At 44.5% G+C, this 19,052-nt stretch overlaps 2 protein-coding genes across 7 annotated transcripts in view; both read left to right on the top strand.

Annotated features, from left to right (window-relative positions):
• klc1b (kinesin light chain 1b) overlaps window positions 1-4,774 on the top strand; it is a 30,958-nt gene extending 26,184 nt beyond the window's left edge. For all 5 annotated transcript variants that reach the window (XM_061040668.1, XM_061040671.1, XM_061040669.1 and 2 more), the window contains exons 14-16: window positions 2,408-2,532; window positions 2,648-2,705; window positions 3,048-4,774. In XM_061040668.1, coding sequence (XP_060896651.1) covers window positions 2,408-2,532; window positions 2,648-2,705; window positions 3,048-3,122 — 258 coding nt within the window. In that variant the 3' untranslated portion in view covers window positions 3,123-4,774. The remainder of the gene's footprint in view (window positions 1-2,407; window positions 2,533-2,647; window positions 2,706-3,047) is intronic.
• A 3,025-nt stretch (window positions 4,775-7,799) lies between these two features.
• ptk7b (protein tyrosine kinase 7b) overlaps window positions 7,800-19,052 on the top strand; it is an 81,894-nt gene continuing 70,641 nt past the window's right edge. For both annotated transcript variants that reach the window (XR_009673313.1, XM_061040659.1), the window contains exon 1: window positions 7,800-8,381. Coding sequence is in view for 1 of the 2 variants with exons in the window: in XM_061040659.1 (XP_060896642.1) it covers window positions 8,258-8,381 (124 nt within the window). In the remaining variant the exon portion in view is untranslated. The remainder of the gene's footprint in view (window positions 8,382-19,052) is intronic.

Here is a 19,052-nt window from a genome sequence, read left to right as displayed (position 1 = left end):
TGCACAGCATCTCATTGAGCCACAGCGCCCTCTGCTGGTGATCGGGGGCGTGTCCAGAGGAGTGTCATTTCCTCCACTTTAAATCTGATTGGCCAACACAAAATTAAACTTAACTATGACTGTTTTCACTTCTACACTCCTGACAAACGACATAATCTTTTAAATCTCTGAAAGGGAAAGTACCAAACGCTGGGAGTGACCCTGAAGTAATAGAGTGAGCGGTCAACAGGTCAAGGACACGGACGAGACTGACGGACCAAGGGAGTCAGACCCTCCGTCTTGTGCGCATCCTTAAAAAGAATCCAGAGACTGCCCCCACAGAAAGCAAACCTGCATTGTCGGGGGTCACTCCCAGCATTTGGTTCTTCACTCCCTTTCCTGCAGAATGCTGTCGATCGTCTCCTAAAAGTGTTTCACATATTTAAGATTTGGTTTGCACTTCCCAGCCACCGTAGATTCTAAAAATCAACGATATCGATAGCTTTTGATACCACGGGTTTCTGGTGGACGATGGGATGTTATCAAAGTCTAGATTAGTGTCTAAAAGGCTTTCCCAACCTCGCCTGAAATCTTTATTAATTGATCAATAAAAAATATATGTTTTTAATATATATTTAACAAAGACTGCTGTGAGTCTCCGTCTGTGCAGAGACGTCCTCGCAGCCTTTCTTCTTCTGTCACGATAATAAACAGAGCAGACTAAATGTGTCAAAGATGAATGTTTAATTCCAACACAGCAGAAAAACTACGACATGATGGAAAACAAAGTCATGTGAGCAGACAGCTGTCTGTGTTTAGGACGTCTGGGGGCGCCACAGTTTTGTGACGTCAAAGTGGGGTCAGGAGAGAATGAGGTCATGAAGCAGCGCTCTAACAGAGACCTTCATACATATACAGAGAACGTGTTTCTTTACAGTCGTTTAGCTTCAGGCTGGTTCACATTCCCAGTTGGAAAAGTTTTTCTTCCTGTCCATGAGATTAATCATCATGAGCTCCTTCTGAGCAGGAACACAAACACCTTTAACTGGACTCATGACACACCAACTACAAAGCAGGATTTTTGGTTATCAAGGTCACTTCAAGGTTAACTGAAGGTGAAGGTGGTTCACTTCTTACCAGGGTCGATTACCATGGTAACACATGATACACTGAACACCTGACGAGCTCAGGAACAGGTTACACTCGGGATAAAGACCAACGTGAATGAAGCTCCACCTACTGACCAATCAGATCTCTTTATCGTGGAGCTTATCCGTGAGCTGATTGTGAGAGTGGAGGAGAGAGAGAGCGAGCAAAACTAGATATGATGCACAAAGACTCGCAACGCTACGCCTCCCAAAGATAGACTGATTTATTTGTTATATGCATCAAAGAACACAACGATTTCAGCGGGCTCGGTCTCCGAACGCACCATAATTAAGCACCAATAAGCACAAGCAACGGAAAAATTGTCTTTAGCTGCAATCACCTGTGTCCTACATTGTTGTGTTAGAATGCTAATGTTAGCGCTCTTTAGTTAGCTTGTAGCTTCATATTGCACATAAACTGACAGAATGACCATGATCTAAAAACTCTTACTAACATCCAAATAATCAGTGAGTATGTTCGTCGTCTTCTCTCTAAAACAGTTTTTATACACAAGGGGAGGAGCCGGCCGTCCCGTCCATGTAAACACAGCTCTGACAACAACACAGCCAGCGGGACTCGAGCTTCTCACTCATTGTAGACAGTCATGACTCAGAGACACATTTACACAGGATAGACTTGATTTATCATATATTTGTGTGTAAAAAGTCGCACATTCGTTTGTTGAATATGACGATCTGCTGACGGCTTACTCACTCATGATTGTGATAGGTTATATGAAGCTAACTCCGCCCCTTTTATGTGAACGCCCTTGTAGAAACCAAGCGGCAACCTCCGTTGTCGAAAAGTAGCCAATCCTGCAGTTCCTCGAGTGTCCACTAGAGGCTGGCTGCAGAAGCACAGGAAGTCATATACACACCCATTCTAAAAATCCTGTTTTTACAGCAGAGATTATCATGTTTACAGCCTGGTTCAAAAAACCAAATAGGTCTGATTAGCTCATGTCTCGATCGACACACACTGTACGGGGTGAATGTTTTGATGACTCATCAGTTTTGATTTGATGAAGGATAAGAGATATTCCCAATAAGGCGTGTAGCTGACCTGATTGACAGGTGGACGCGGTTTAACGGTTTGTCAGGAGGTTTAAAACCCTCCTCAGCTCCAGCTCTCAGGCTGTCGTTAAGTTGACTGAAAGTTAGACTGAGACAGCATTTCCAGCATGGAGATCACCATCGATGGGACTCCAGCGCCTGTGATAGTTGTGTTCATGGTGGTGTAGATGGTCGTGTTGATGGTTGATGTTTTTGTGTGTCTGCAGGACGGCAGCGGCGCTCTCCAGCGTGCAGGCTCTCTGGGAAAGCTCAGAGACGTTTTGCGTCGAAGCAGCGAGCTGCTGGTGAAAAAACTTCAGGGTAATGGACCTCCTGAACCGCGCAGCACTAAGTAAGAAGAAGAAAACTGTTACTGTAACAACAGCTGATTAGAATCACTTTCAAATACATGAACGTGTGTTTAGAAATCATTTCTGAACATTATTTTCTCACTGTGTCATCGACAGCATGAAGCGAGCTGCGTCCTTGAATTACCTGAACAAAACCAGTGACGACCAGTTCCAGGTGAGGAAACACAAAATCTTCAAAATAAAACCAGATTCTTCTTTCTGCTCTTTAGAGATGTTGTGATTCCCCTCCTTCCTGTTTGTGTTTTTTTATGTTTTTTAAGTAACACTCATTAAAGTATTGTTCAGTGGGCGCCGGGTGGCCTAGCGGTTATGTAACGCTCCCCATGTACAGACTCTGTAGTCTTTGTCGTGGCTGCCGTGGGTTCCTATCCGCCCCCTCGTCCCTTTACTGCATGTCACCTCCCACTCTCTCCTCCCAGCATGTCCTGTCTCTCTTCCGCTGTCATTTCCAATAAGGCCCATATATAAAATAATGTTCTGTCTGTTTCTGTGTCAGACTCGAGGAGGCGGTAACTTCAGGGAGAGCCGCGGTCTGAGCTCGAGCACCGTGGACCTTTACACTGGAAACTGAACGACTTCCTGTTGAGAAGCTCCTTTTCTTAGGCTCGTTCTCGGAGCTACAACGATCACCAACAACACTACCAGACCCGGCAGCCTCCTACACGGCGTTTCTCTGCAACCCAAAGACCCGATTCCTCGAAGATTCCGACCCAAAGACTTTGTTTAGTTCTTAAATTCAGGGTGTTTTTTTTATGTTTCCCTCGTTGTGTTCCGCTGTGAGTCAGCACTTTGTCTTCAGCTGTGGTCGTCAAACACTTCCTCACACTGTTTTGATTTGAAGGTGGAGTCAGCAGCATTTTTCATTGCAGTTTGTAAACACAAAATTCTAACTGGCCCCTCCTCCTGGGCTCATCACTCACTGAAGGATGTAGTGTGTACGTTTACTGCTTGTACCTACACTGCAAGCTAACGCACGCTAACACAAGCTAACCGCCGGTGTTTGTCACCTGCCTGTCCAACAGGAAGCAGACCAACTCCACATCCACGGGTAAAAGACAACACAAGGTTCACCCTCGTTTTAGAACGAGCTTTATCGGCTTGGTCACCTGCTGTGCTGTCATTGGCTGGAGGAAACACACCAGCTCCGCCCAGAAATGTCCCGAGTCAACCAGAACAAAGCAGAACAGTAAAATCCAGTCAGAGGACAGAGTCTCTGCAGACACAGTCACCACCACACATGTACGAAGGCCCAGAAGAGACCATGGAGCAGCTTTACTTTAGGAGAAGTCTGTGTTTTATTTTGAAGGAACAAGCTGCTGACTCCACCTTTGAGAAGAATGTGTTGTGTCTCCCTGTGCCATTCATCGTTTTATAACTGTAAAATACTGTAGCTCTCATGTCCTGCATTAATAGAAGTAATGAATCAGTCTGCTGGGTTTAGGTGACAGAATGTAAAGTTGTAAATCATAGTTTTTATTTCGTTTTAATGCTTAAATTGCCTGTTGAGATTTATTGCATCGCGAGGTGTTGGTGTATGCTTCAGGGTGAGAAATGCAAACTGCTGAAATCATGTGAGTACATTTAAAAAGTTTAAAATTTAAATTTCATTCAGCGTCGACCTCCAGGTGTTTGAGTGTTTCCTGCACGCAGAGAAAACCAGCGGATGAAACACAACAATAATGTTTGACTTTTTAATTTTTGTATAAATGAAAATCACATGTCTGAGCCGGGTTGACTGATTGATCCGGTTCCTCCTGAATGATCCGTTGTGCCTGATGTGTGCCTCACCTGCAGGCTGAGCCACAAACTGTGAACATATCCTCCAGCTGTTTCCAGGTGTTCCAGGGGTGATGCATATCCCGATGATTACTTTGTGAGAACGATAGATTTTGCACATTTCTCTGATCAGTGTCTTCTGTCTTTGATCCTTTTTATTCTTTAGTGACGCTTATAAAAAAAAAAAACTGGATGTTCTGTAATCATCATGTTTACTGTTTTCATGTTTTACTTTTTATTTGTAAGAAATGTAAAAAATAAAATCATGAAACATCTGGAAAAGAGCAGGAAGAGAAATCACCTTCATGATGATTGTTGGTTAAAAAATGAATGTTTATATGTTTGGATCTGATTCTATAAAATCTCAAATGTCTTGAATAATGTCTGATGATAAATCTGACCCTCTGTGTGAACCTGATTCAGAAATAAAACTCACTTTTCTATTCACCCCCTTGTGTTTGTCCTTTGATTTGATACCACAGTTAATAAAAATATGAGACCTCTGCAAAGGTTTTTTTTCTCTGGTTCTGCTATTTAGAGATTTCTGTTTGAAGAAGATGTGACATCTTTATTATTTGTATTTCTTTGCCTCAGCATTCAGTTTTGACGTCTTTTAACATCTTTTTTTCCTTCGTTGGTATCCTCTTTTTTTTTATTTAAATCATCATGACATTTTCAATTGAACAAAGGTCAGGGCCGGCCCGTGGCACAGGCAGTATAGGCAAATGCTAGGGGCGGCGCCGGCGCCCCAAATGAGTGCGGCAGAAACGTTGAAGATAAGAAGAAGAAATAGAAGGAAAAATGCGTTTAAATATCACTAAATTATTTATCTAATATAATTTTCATGCTTTTATTTAGTTATGATCCAAAAGAAGCCATGAAAACACAATCTATCACATTTAAAAAGGCTCTATTTTCTTGCCTCCTACTTCACAGCTGCTCGTTACCTGCTCGTTGTGGAGGAGGAGGGCAGGTGTACGGATTAATATCACATTTATAAATGACCGTGATGTAAAAAACAACAACAAAGCCCTCGGGAGGCCAGGGACGAAAAAGAAGAAGAAGAGGAGGAATAATATGAAAAAGACACAGAGGTAACGTGCTGCACAGATCAATTATCTGTTGTAGTTAAGATAGCTTGTTGTTGATGGATGATAGTAACGTCAGTGTTTCCTAGTTAACATCAGTTATTTCCACTGTACTGAAAAATTACCAGTGTAAGAAATAATGTCTTCTTTTGTGAAGTAGGCTATGTCATGAACACAAAACCTACTTTTATATTTATTGACATCTTTGTGTACTTAGTTACAAGAGCTTAAAACTATTAAGCTCTTGCCTTTAGAGTATTGATGTCTAATAGCATTAGACGTAGAAGTCCACACTGAATAGATATTTGTGCATGCTTTAGGTCTGGTTAGGAAAACGTTTGGGCTCACCTGAAAAACTATGCTGAGTTTTCTCTACTGCTCTGAACAGAAAATAATATTTTGTGTTCACACTATATTATAAAATGCAGATTGTTTCACAAATGCTCATCTTCTCTCTCCAGATGCAATCAAAACATTTAAATCCATCCCCTGCTGTAAGGGGGGGGGGGGGGGGGGGGGGGGGGGGGGGGGGTCGTCTGTGACCACTTCTGCTCTCTGCACTGTTTGGTATTGTTTGTTCTGTTACACTAGTTATTTGTATTTATTTTATTTTGTGTTTATTTATAAGTAATAGTAGTGTTATTACCATTTTATTCATGTTTGTTTTTAATTATTTTTTATTCTGTTAAATATAAAGCTGTAAGCCAGTTTTCTTTAAGAGGATGAATATTGCCTTTGTTGGTCAAACTAGCTGCAATATAAGGGGCAACTGCTGAAATCTTGCCTAGGGCATCAAAATAGTTAGGGCCGGCTCTGACAAAGGTTCATCTTAGTGGTTTGTTTGTTGAGAAGTTATAACAATCATGAGAAATGATTTAGGTAAAGAGAGAAAGATACAAAAAAATGACAAGCCTCTAAAGGCTGGGCAGTTTACAAATCATCAATAAACCATAAATAAATAAAATAAAATTCATTAAAATCCACCATATTTGTATACATTAAAGCTTTACTGTTATTAATTAGATTGAAAGTCGTAATAAAATGTTATTTATCATATTTCTTTTCTTTTTTTACCCCTCATAAACACACTGACGTACCTTCTTTCAGCGGGTTGATTTCAGTGATACGATCCGTGTCCATAGCAACCGTCTTAGTAACGGCTGGTTCTCCTTAACAACGTGAACTATGAGCGGGGAATCAGGCGTTGTCTTGTGTCCTTGGCCAATCAGAATAAAGTAATAACGCTGTTTAAAATCGTTTTAAGTTGTTTTAAAATGTAAGTGATATTTTTACGGCTGCTTTCTCGGACAGGTATCTCTCCTGAAATACATTTTTTAATTTTAATAAAAAATTAAGTTACGGATTATTTACTCTATCGGACATCGTCACATTCTTCGCCGATTTTTCATATATTTTTTAATAATTTAAGTAATGCTGTGAAACGGCCCTTCGTTTTCTAATGACGCAGTGATCCGGTTAAACCAGGAGGTGGCGCTGTTGTATTCGTTATCCCGGCTCAGGTACGGGTGCCGGAAGCTCCTCTATGGAAAAAAAAAGAGGGAAAACAGTAAAGTTACCAGAATTTCAGATAAAAACCGGATGTGTGACTCTGGATTTCAAACTAAAATACTTTAAGGTCAGTTCGGATTTAAAAAATTATTTGAAAATATTTAGTGTGAAGTGTCAGTTCATAGACTATGATAGTATTATACATTTAAATAAATGTTTTACAACATGCTAATTTGGTAATAATATTGGCTAATTCGAAAAATAATATTGGTAAAATTAAATTAAGCCTAGTGAAATAAATAAATGCTCAGTTTTGAAATATATACGTTTTAAAATTAAATAAATGAAAAAGTAGAATAAAGATTTAAAAAAATATATGGATAAATACTTTTTTGTCTCTAAAAAATAAAGTAAATTCCTCATATGTGTACAATTACTCTGAAAAATCATCTCCTGGTCATGATTATTCTATTATTGTATCCCTTTATTTAACTGATGTAAATATGTTTGATTTTTAACTTCTTGTTATTTTTAATAATTATATTCCTGTTTCCTGTTTTGCTGTGGTAACGAAAAAATTTCCCCATGGGGGATCAATAAAGTTTATCTTTATCTTTATTCTGATTCTGTATGACCACAGTGTTAGACGACGGATGGCTAAACTGAAGTAGAATTAAAAAAACATAATTTGACACAATATTAATAATGAAAAGAGCATATTCCTTAATCCTTTATTTAGAATGTGCAGTCATTTAAAAATCATTCTTTATTATACTTACTGTGAAAGTCTAAACCGGAACTGACGTATGTTGTCTCGTCACGCTTGACGCTGGAGTAGAAAACCTCTCTAGCGGTGGGAGGAAGCCAACTCTGAAACACCGCGGAGACAAACTCGCTGTTGTTGCGGACTGAAGTGACCGGCGGTCGGTGGATCTGTACGCGGCGGACAGCGGACACTCACACCGGGCTGTGATGAACCTCTGCGGTCTGAAAACACACCGAACCCCCGGTCCTTATAACACCTGGAGGATTTAAGTTCGCCTCAAACTTTCCGCGCGGCTCCTTGCTCTGAACTCGGTCACTCGTCCGTCTGTCTGGCCTGTAAACCGGAGCGTCCTCCACATGTTTCCGCCTCGTTCCTGCTAGTTTCCACAACAACCAGGTGAGCAGGCCGTGGTTTCCCCGGTGACCTGCGCAGGTAACGCGGCTAGGTTTACCTTTACGCACACGGTGACGCACGGATATCTTTGACGCTCCCCTTTCGCAACACGGCTCTACCGAAGCCGCCGGAGAACACAGAGAACCGGGGAGCCGCCGGAGCACCAGGACGGGCATGGATGTACCTGGAGAGAGCGAGACCCGGCGGGAGGAAGCACGGAGGACCCCCGCGGTGAGGAAGAGGAGGAGGTCGGCAGCGACGGAGACGATGTTCGCCGTCGGTTTTATCTGCATCCAAGGTTGGTACCGAGCTACTGTACTTATCCTATAAAGTGTGCGTGCTTTGTCTTTTTCATTTCCATTAATTCCCCAAAACGTGCAAACTGCAGACCCTCTCTTAGCTGCAGACCCCGACATTGACCTCCATGCTGTACTGCTTTAAGTTGGTTCATTGTTACACTAACATCACACATCTTATTTTACTGCGAGTAAAAGTTGCTTTCCCCTTCTTTAGCTCACATTAACGCTTTCTTTTGGGTTTAAACTTCAGACCAGTTTATGATAGGGGTCCGCAGAGGAAGTGGGGCACCGGGCCCCCTCCCCCATTGACCCCACTTTTGGGGGAAAAAACAACAACTGCAGTTTTGAGAAGCTTTCTGCCTCCAAAATGGCTGAAATGAGAAACATTGAGATTCAAGTTGGAGGATTCTGAGGGGGACAACATTAAGATTAAAAAAACATGTTGCACATATTTTACATTCACCATTTTTAATTGATTCAACATGAGTTTTAAAACTGAAGGAAACCCACTAATGATTACAGGCTGCATCTTTTCCCTTTTCTTTGTCCTTTGCACCAAAGACCCACTCTTCATGTGCAAACATCTTAACAAATAAAAGCAGCTCAGATGATTTTTTTCTTCTTCAGAATTGTCTCTTTTTTTTGCACAAACATCCTCACATCTGTTTGCATTATTAGTGAAACATCAGTTTCTCATTTGAATGTGTGCACGATGCTGCGTTTTCAGCTTTCCCCTAAAAGCACCTCAGCCCCCGGCGTGAACTTCATCCGCACACTGTGCCGTTTGTGATTATCATATTCATAACTGTGTCTGCATGTTTGAGCCTCAGCCTGGCAGCTTCACGGAGCTCGTTGATGTGCAGAGAGAGCGAGGTGTACTGAGAGTGATCCAAAGAGAGGAGCCAGAGAGAGAGAGAGAGAGAAATGGAGACGACTCGACGGCCTGCCTCATTGTGGAAGCCGTTTAAAAGTTCACAACCTCTGTTCCTCCAGAGTGTGAGGGATTCTTCTTCGTTGGTGTGAGGAATGTTGTGTTATCCAGCGAGAGGATCGGGATGATGAAGCCGCCGCTCATCATGTCACAACTCTGTCACGTTTATCTGATCAGCAGACTGAGACGCTGGACGAGCTCTGATTGTGTTGTTCCTGAGCCTTCAACACGGCCCTGATGGTCTCAAACATTCCTCTGGGCTGGAGCGTCTGTGCCCCCCCCCCCCCCCCCCCCCATGGTGCCCAGTGTGGATGAATGTGTCCTCTGTGTGCAGCAGCGGGGGGGGGGCTGAGGCTGCTGTGGGTTTGTGTTTATACGAGTCATGAATAGAGGCGAGCCAGGTACACTCCTGACAGCCTCTCCACGCCGCAGCCCGCTTCACAAGTGAGCTATTTTTGTAAACTGCTCTCTGAATGTGTGAAGGCAAAATGGCGACCAATGCCAATGTTTCTGAAACGGCTTTGCTGACACCGTCCACACTGTGAAAAAAAAAAAAACACCCACCAAACCAAACGGCGACTGTCTCTGCAGGTTTGTCTGATCTGATCGGACTGTTTCACACTAATATTTACCCAGATATTTTTTTACTGTAAGTTTACAGTAAGCACAGTTCCTCTCCCAGCTTTACTCTTGACCTGGTTTCTTTTTTAGTTCTTCATTTTATATTATTCATACTTCTGTTACAGAGCACGAGCAGGTCGTTCAGTGTTTAGAAAATGATCGCACATGGCCTGACTAGAGCTCTTGATCATTTCTCATGACGCTGCAGATCTTCTGATTTCTCTCCAGTTCTTTATATCTCCTAATGACCGGAGGAACTCTGCCTGCCTTCAATTTAAATCCACAAATAGCCGGCCTTTAGTTTTCATGCATCAGACGTTATTCTATTTGCAGCTGGGCAGCGGCGTGCTCTTAATGCGGCTCTGTGAGTGAATGAAAGCCACAAATGGAGCCCATGTTAACGCAGCGTCTCTAACCACCTTCCTGTTTCACTTCGGTGAACATCAGAGAGTTTGACCTGCAGGACGAGGAGGCTCAGGCTGGGGGAGGATTCCTCCCGCTCTCCACGGCTCTGGTTTCTGGTCATTTATCAGAGCGTGTTTTTTCAGGTTTGGGTTAAACCTTTTGAACCTGAGAATCGGTGGTACGTTCAGTCTGCACTAAGAGGCTCTTCTCCCGGGGGAGGATCTTCTTTCACTCTCTCGGAGACTCAATATCTTATATTCGACATGGTTGTCGCTTCGTGGTCCACGTCTCCTCTCTGAACCATCCTCCAGATTCTTCAGAGGATGTTTAGAGAATCAGCATAGTAATAATTCAGATTATGTTTTAAACATGTGCTGCATTCATAAATATACGTACTGACTGTGAATATACGAGGTAAAGCTGCAGTTCCTCCAGTGTCCACTAGAGTCAGTCTCCTGCAGTGAGTCAGTCCTCATAGAGCTCCATGTTAAGTTGGACAGAAGAAGGCCAACAGAGGAACCGGGAACAGATTTAAACGTCCCAAATCTTTTAGAAGTCAGAGATCTCCCATCCGCCCGAGGGAGAGACTAATAACAGGAGGGAGGATTTGAGAGCTTCTGAGATGTGTCCGCTGTGATATTAAACTTCTTGCGAGGCCATGTAAGGAGTTAATCGACTGGCATGTGCAGAAAAAAAACGGTTTCCATCTTTGTTGGGGCTGTGAAGTGTCCACTGTGGTTGTGAGCAGTGAAAAGCTCTTAATCATCCATCAGAAACAAACAAAGCATGGTGAGAACAGAGGCTCTGCTCTAAATGATTTCTGAACCTAACGACCCGTGGACTGCTCTGGTGTGTGTCTGCGTTAAAGGGAACATATGTCGGCGCATGTGGTTCTTGTTTTCCTGGCGTTGCCGTCGGACTCTGTGGTTGTGATCGGGGGCTTGGAGAAGTCCAGGCTCTCTTCCCGTCTCTCTTGCCGTAGTTGCTCTGTTGCTCCTCCTGGTTGGACGGTGGTGTGGAGGAACTGTTGTTTATAGACTCGGTGTCTGTCTGCACAGCTCTGTCTCCGCTCTGCACCCTGAGCCTGCCGCCGCTGGCTTCATGCTCGTTGCTGTTCCTGATCACTTCTGCAGCAGGAAATACTTATCCTGTTTAAAGACGAGACACGCTGCACAATCTGGAACTATAACTTCATTATACTTCTTATGAATATAAAGCCTCCTTTGCACCAAGCAGTCCGGTACAGTTTGGTACAGTAACCGTACAGTACCGTTTGTAGGCGGGTTTCAGCCGGAATACTTACGCTTTAGGGTCGGATCCCTTCACTTGGCACCACAACAGAATGGTAGCAAAGAAGTAGGACGGTACATATCGTTTTTTTTTGGTTCCATTCCCAACTTTTGAAAGTCAATAACTGCGTTACACACCGTACTGTACTGAACTGAACCAGACTGACCCAGGTTGGCTACGCTCAAGACTATTTTTGGCCCGATATTGGGCAATGATGTTAATGTTTCATAACAAATCGGGCTGTGAGCCAATGACAGCGAGCAGACTGGGATGCTGCGTACTTTACATCACACAAGCTCTCTGTGGCAGATTGTTGTTTCCGGAATCAGGACAGATTATTTGGAAACGAGGCCGTGGTTATCTTCTATGTTTGGAGGAGTTCAAGCTGTCATTCAGGGGAGTAATAGTTCTAACTTCAAGTTAAACTCTGGTGTTTTAACCATGTCTAGTTGCAGCGATGGATCATTACCATGTGATCAAAGTTCTCCTCTCAGATTCAGTTTCCATCTTTAACCCCCGGCCCGGTCTGGTCTCCTGACTCTGGATCACTTCTCGTCTCTCGGTGATCACCTCTGGCTTCATATTCACTTTGAAAAAAAGATGAACACAGATAGTTTTTAGTGGTTTGACATGGGGCAGGTATCGCTGACTCTGTGTGTTGTAAACTTTACGATGACTTTGCCCCTGCAGGGCAGGTGTGAGGCCCTGCTGAGGGGAGCGCTCGCCCTCACTCTGAAACTAAATCTCTGTTTTGTTCCCACGTCGCTGCCAAAGCTCGAGCAGTGCTGCATTCAAATGCATCTGATGGAAACGTGCAGGAATGCCTCGTTTGGCTTGAGCCCGTTTGAAGGGAGAGGAGGGGAGGGGGGGGTGAAAGGAGTCTGGCATGCCGTTGCATAATCCCAGCAGCCATTAACTCTTTGTGTCCCGGTGCTGAATGAACTCATCGCGGCGTCGGGCCACAGGCGGAGTGACAACGGGCAGCTCTCAATCAGACTCGACTCCGCCCCTCCACGGCAGCAGATTTAAACAGGCTGAAAGGAGCTGGTGTTTAATGTGCGAGGCCTTCAGCTGTGTTTGATCTGCTCCTGAAAGAGGTCAGCTGTCTACAAGTGACCCTGCAGACCGCCCGGTTATTGTAGGCACAGAGAATATGTTTACATGTCGTCGAATCTGTGCTAGCTCACTCACACTTCCACTTTCTTCTTCTCTGTTGTGTTTGGACGTACTTCTTTTCATCCTGGAGGTACAGGTTGGTCTCTCTGTGTGCCCCAGTGCCCGATAAAACCCTTAAAAACTGAGAGAAACCTCAGCCTCTCTCCCTCACAGTTTGTGCTCTGTGGACACTGAACCAGGTTTAAAGACTTTTCTGCTAAGCTCTGTGTTTAACATGTTCAGAGGACTGAGGTCTGATCCATCCTCTGCACACTTCTGTTTCAGCATCATTTCACTCTGAGTCACTCATGTTTGTCTTTCTGCTCTGAAGCGTCCTGTAACAAGTGGAGCTCATCGAGGAGCAGCTTCACCTATCGGCTCCTTAATCACCTGAAACCTCTGCTGACCAGACACCGAGCTCTGTGAGCGACATGTTTAATGTCTCCTCCCTGCAGCACAATCATCAGCACCGCATTGTTCCGAGTTAGTCGACAGTAATTAACCGAGCAGAGAGAGCGAGAGAGAGAGACTCATTACACGATGAGCACGGTGATCATTAGTTTCTCAGGTTTTTAATCGTGTTAAACTTCCTCCTCAGCTTCTTCTTCTCTGCTGCTGCTGTCCTCACACTCTCTTTCACCTCCTCTGCTCCTCTCTTTCACCTCCTCTGTTTCCCCTCCTCTGCTCCTCTTCACTCGTTCGTTCCACTTTCCCAAACTGTGCCAAACCCCGAATCCCTTTAAACCCCCTCCTCTTTATTCTGCTGCCCTCTCTCTGAACCTCCCTCAGAGTCTGCGTTCAGGCAGACCTCAGAGTGTTTTTAATCAGCTCTGACGGAGGGATGGCACAGAGGAGGAGGAGGAGGAGGAGGAGGAGGCGCACAGAGGAGGAGGAAGCCCTTTGTTCGGTGTTTGGGACGAGTCTGTCGATGGGAAAGAGGCTGAAGTGAGCTCAGAGTTGGATTTATCCGGCCGTATCCAAACCAAAACAACCTTTGTCCTGAAGTCTGTTTTTTTTTTTTTTTGGTGAATTCTTTTCAGCAGAGCAACAAGAGGTCAGAGGTCAGTTCAGTAACATCTGCTGCAGGAAGCTGCTTCCTGTTTGTGTGACATAATTTCCTCTATCCTTCAACAAACTGCAGCTTTAACCTGAGAGGCCGATATGACCGACCTCGGATCACTATTTAAAACAGCATCAGCCAATCACCACGGAGCAGGTGCAGGTTGCGTTTAGAGAACAGGTCGTTGTTTCCCGTCTTTCTCCGTCTCGAGTTGATGACAGGATGGAGGGAAACTATGTCCGTGTTGTGTCTGACATTCAACAATGCCCCCCCCCCATGTAGCAGAGAGGACAGGAAGTAGATTGTTTTTTATTGTTGTGGTTATTTCCTCCTGGCGTCACGTCAGAGCGGATGAGTCTTTCAGCGCCGCTTTGTGTCCTCATCCGGGTTCAGACCCAGACACGCAGTCAGGGTCTTTCCTCACCAACGTGGGCCTTGGGGTCTCTACTGTGTGTGTGTGTTTGGGGGGTCAGGATGGAGGGTGAAGGCCGGGGTCTCCCTCAGGGTTTTGGAAAGCAGCCGTGTTGAGAGGAGGCTGGTGGAGAACCCACATGAGGCTTTCACTGGAATTTAAACACAGACAGACGGCCAACAGGAAAGGCCTTCTGTGTGTGTGTGTGTGTGTGTGTGTGTTTCTGCACCTGTGGGTTCATGTCTGTCATTTTTAAATCATCCCCTTCTCTCCGTCTCGTTCTATCACACGACTGCTGAAGCTTCTGGGATCAAATTTTAAACTCACATTGAGAATTGTCCGTCGGACTGCAGACCGTTCTGATTGGCTCGTTCCTCATCTTCTACTTTTCCATATATGGAATAGATGATTTTTTTTTTTTCCATTTGGAGGTTTCGTCCGTAAGTTTCACAAGCCTTACCTTGCCTGTGTTTTCTGATACTCTTTCTACTTTTTTAAACTCCGATAGTGTCGATCATGAAGTACCACAGATTGTTTCCTTCATTGTAAATGTTGTCGGCCTTTAACGGCACATTAGTGTAATGGAGATGTGGTTATAATAATTACTCACGCTGTGGGGGAGGGGCCTAATGTGAGATCTGTTCATGGGGCCCAGAGATCGTGGAGACGGTTCTGCTCGCTGCTGCTGTATTTGTGTTTTATACCTTTTGTGGCAGGAATAACATTTTGTGGGTTTAAAGAATATCGTTTCTGTCCTGAGATATTCATCTCACTTTGAGCGCTGCTATTCACCACTCAGGTTCTTTTTAAGGCTGTTAACTCATTTTCACATCGAGAGCGTCAGTGAGAGTCCTCTGGGTTGATACTCACAGATGACGCTGTGCTGTGTTTGACTCGCTTGCGTTTTTGCTCCATGACTTCACCGCCGCTCTTTCATCCCCGTGGATGGTTAGAGGCGGACGTACTCTCTGTCTTTGTGCCGCTCTCCTGTCCCGTCATTGAGGAGGAAGCAGAGAAAAGGTCTGAGTGAAAGCGACACCGCTGCCTCTTTCACAACCTCACAGGTCCGCCTGAAAACCAGGTCGGGTGACACACGAGCCCCGGGTACAAACCCCCCGCTCCCTCACTCTCCTTTTCTTTTCCTCGCTCGCCCACATTCACGGGGAAGGTGGCTTTCTTTGAAGAAAGAAGTCTCTTCTGTGACTCTGGAGCAGCGAGCTCCTCACACTGATATAAAAGAGAAAAGCTCCCAGAACATGTCATGTTCAGACGGTACGTGTGCTGAGTGACGATCAAATACCCCCCCCCCCCCCCTGTATTCTGCACACGCTCAAATCAAACACGGGGAAAGGAAACTGTAGAAAGATGACGTGTCCCTGTGGTGTGTGTGTGTGGGATATGGATTTTGGAGAAGGTTCTCATTTATAGGTCGTAGAGTTTCTGAGAAAAGGCAGCCAGTGTTTGCAGGATTCTGTTAAAATATGTCCCACATTAAAAAGATTCAAACTCAAATAGCTGAAGACTTCCTGTTGCAGCTCGGAGATAACTGAGGCGACGTCTTAGGTTTGTGTCATAGTGGTTAAAATGGGTACTGCAGTCTAAATTCTAAACATTGTAGAGAGCTGTCTCCCCCCCCCCCCCCCCCCCCCCTCCCCTCTCTAGAGTCGATGCTCACACAGGTTGACATGTGGTGGACACTGAAGCTTCAGTGTTTATCCAGCTCTGCATCGGTCTGTAAACCTTTCTGTGTTCTAACCTCTCTCCATTTTTCAAAAGTATCTCCAATATTGATCCTAGTTTGAGCACGTTTCTGCTCGTGGAGCTTATTAGAAACATGCAGAGGCTTTTTAGGTCGGGTACAATCAATTCTATCTGAACCACTTCTCTTGCCTGTTGGTTTGACCTGATAACTGCTCTCATATCTGGCAAACCGAGGGGCGTCCAAAACGGCCGTGTGGGGGTGTCTTAAAACCGCCTACCTTCTCTGGTCCAAACAAATCCAGAGCATTCAGGAGCAGAATCTAAAGTTAGAAGGAGGACATATTGGCTGCTGCATTGTTGTCAGAGAAGCCAGCACTTCAACATAGCATGTTTCCTTAATGTCTGATCATATAGTAAGGTCAGCCAAGAGATGACCTCACATGAAGCAGCCAATAACCTCTTCACTCTTGGACAGAAATGCTGCCACACTTTATTTGATTCCTTTAAATATGAAACTTTGAAAACATTTTTTAACTTGATGAAGGCTGCAGTTATTCTAACATCTTATTAGAAAAGCGAGTGTTGAGATTCTCATCCAGCCAGGACTGAACTCCACAACAGAGAAATAAAAAAGAAGAAGCTGATCATGAATTAAAGAGGCAGAACTATTCATAGAGACTTACTCAAATGTTTCTCCTCTCATGCAAGAGGGAGAGCTGGATGTCCTGCAGCTCTTCCTCCTCCTCCTCCTCCTCCTCCTCCTCCTCCTCCTCCTCTCTCTCTTCTTTGATCTTTTTTTTCTGGCACTGAAACTCTTTCTCAAACTCTGTGGCTCTTCAAAAGGCATTAAACATGAGCGAGTTCCTCCGTGTGGGGAAACGCAGAGAGACGTTCTCAGAGTTTTAAAGCCGAGCCCCGCTCACCTCTCCACCTCGTTTCCCTCCGTAAACACTCCCATTCACACACTCACACTCGTGTTAGTTATTTTTAAATGTATTACCCCGAGGTCTCTTTGAAGTCAGTGCATTTCCTCTGGTCATTACTTTGAGTTTTATTTCTGGTAAACGCTCCGTTTGATTTGGAAATGTGACCATTATTTTTAAAATGTTTATAGAAGGAAGGAGAAGTCTGCTCGGGCTTTGTTTCAACGTTGGTGAGACCACATCTGACTCAGAATGAAAAACTGGTAAAGGCCAAAGACAGCATTTTCATGAAGCCAAAGATTTGTCTCTTAATTATGACCGTTTGTGACGCAAGTTCAGGAATAGTTGGAAATGGACAAAGTCTTTAAAGTCAGAAGACGTTTTTTACGTAATTCCAAGAAGTCTGACAAGAGTTGTGAAAATCAGGCTGTGAAATAAAGCCGTGTTTAAGTGTAAGTAAAATAAACTGCAGTTCCTCCAGTGTCCACTAGAGTCTGTCTCCTGCAGTGAGTCAGTCCCCATAGAGCTCCATGTTAAAATGTCCAACTTTACAGCTGCAGTTCCTCCAGTGTCCTCAGACCACATTTGAAGGCCGTTTGCAGTCGGTGCATAAGAACCAGCGGACTCTGGTTTACTAGGCTTTTTTTAAAAAAAATTAAGATTTATTTTTGGGCTTTTTGTGCCTTTAATGGAGAGATAGGACAGTGGATAGAGTCAGAAATCAGGGAGAGAGAGTGGGGAATGACATGCGGGAAAGAAGCCACAGGTGGGATGTGAACCCGGGCCGCCCGCTTGAGACGACAGCCTCCATACATGGGGCGCGCGCACTAACCGCTGTGCCACCAGCGACCCAGGTTTACTACGCTTTTAAAATGTCCAGATGAAGACAGATTTCAGGTGGGATTGTGGGTAATTTGGGCATCTGGAGGTCATCAGGTAAAGATGGAAAGAGAGAGAGGAAGGTTAGAGGTGAAGAGAGAAGTGGAGGTCTGCCCCAGAGAGGCCGGCTCAGGTTTCAGTGCAGATGGACTCTGATGAACTCTGACCTGATTTAAAGTGAGGAAGAGATGGACGTGTGATCTCTCAGGTGGAACCGTGTCAGCCTTAAAGGTTTGATGAATGATGAAAGGTCAGGGGAACACCAAGTGTTTTATAGCTGAGCGTGTACCTGCACTGCATGCTACCTGAGAATATGACTTATGTGTTGTAATGGAAAAATCGATGAGTTAGCACGCTAGCACAAGCTAACCGTCGTTGTTTGACACCTGCCTGTCCAACAGAAAGCGTCGCTCTTCATCCCAAGCCGCTCCCTAAGTGCCTGAAAGCCGACACATGGAACTCTTGATTTGGGACGAGCGGTGTCCGTTTGGTGTTTTTTCAACGTAGCAGGTATCTGCTGATTGCGTTTCTGTTAAAGACTCCGGGTTGTAGCCGAGCTTCATGCCTCAAAATAATAATTGTGGCTGTTTTTCCTCGCCATAGGATGACCCAGAGCTTAACCCTGAACTCTAAACTGTCCTCCTGAATTAAAAGCGTGTCTCAGTGTGTGTGTGTGTCTCTATGGACAAAGACATCTGTGTCACTCTGCTGTCCTGGACTTTCAGACTCTGTCCTGGTCTTGTGATGTGATCTGATTTTCTCTGCAGGTCAGCTGATGTTAGAAACAATTTGTCCCTCTGTGTCCTCATTATTTATTATTTCATTAAATTAAACTCTGACTTATAAAGACCAGCAGACACAGGTGACGAGTAAGGGCACACTCACACAAGGCGATCTGAACCATGACTAAGCACGCTTCACCCCTAAAGTCCACTTCGTCTGACGAGTGTGAGTCCTCTGGTCCGTGCTAAAGCTCTGTACACTTCCTCGGCCCTGCCAAGGTTGGAAGAGGTGTCTGCACGGTACAGTTCATGGACGAGCACACGGGTACACAACATGGTCAGCCTTCATTCAGGAGAAACCCTGGAGTGTTCTGTCTGTATCGACTAACATGATTCACAATAAGACACAAAGTCAGGAAAGTATCCGTCATGGTCTCTGATGTGCAGACTCGACCGCGCGTCCCTTTTTTTTTTTTTTGTCTGTCTTGTAAACTGAGCACGCTTCATGATCACTTCAAGTCATGCATGTGTTGTATTACGACGTTATGTACAAGAGGTAACCGTGCTCAGG

The sequence above is a fragment of the Labrus mixtus genome, chromosome 6, assembly GCF_963584025.1.
Source record: "Labrus mixtus chromosome 6, fLabMix1.1, whole genome shotgun sequence".
Taxonomy (NCBI): Eukaryota; Metazoa; Chordata; class Actinopteri; order Labriformes; family Labridae; genus Labrus; species Labrus mixtus.
Note: the sequence above shows the minus strand (reverse complement) of the source record. Positions and strands in the feature narration are given on the sequence as shown.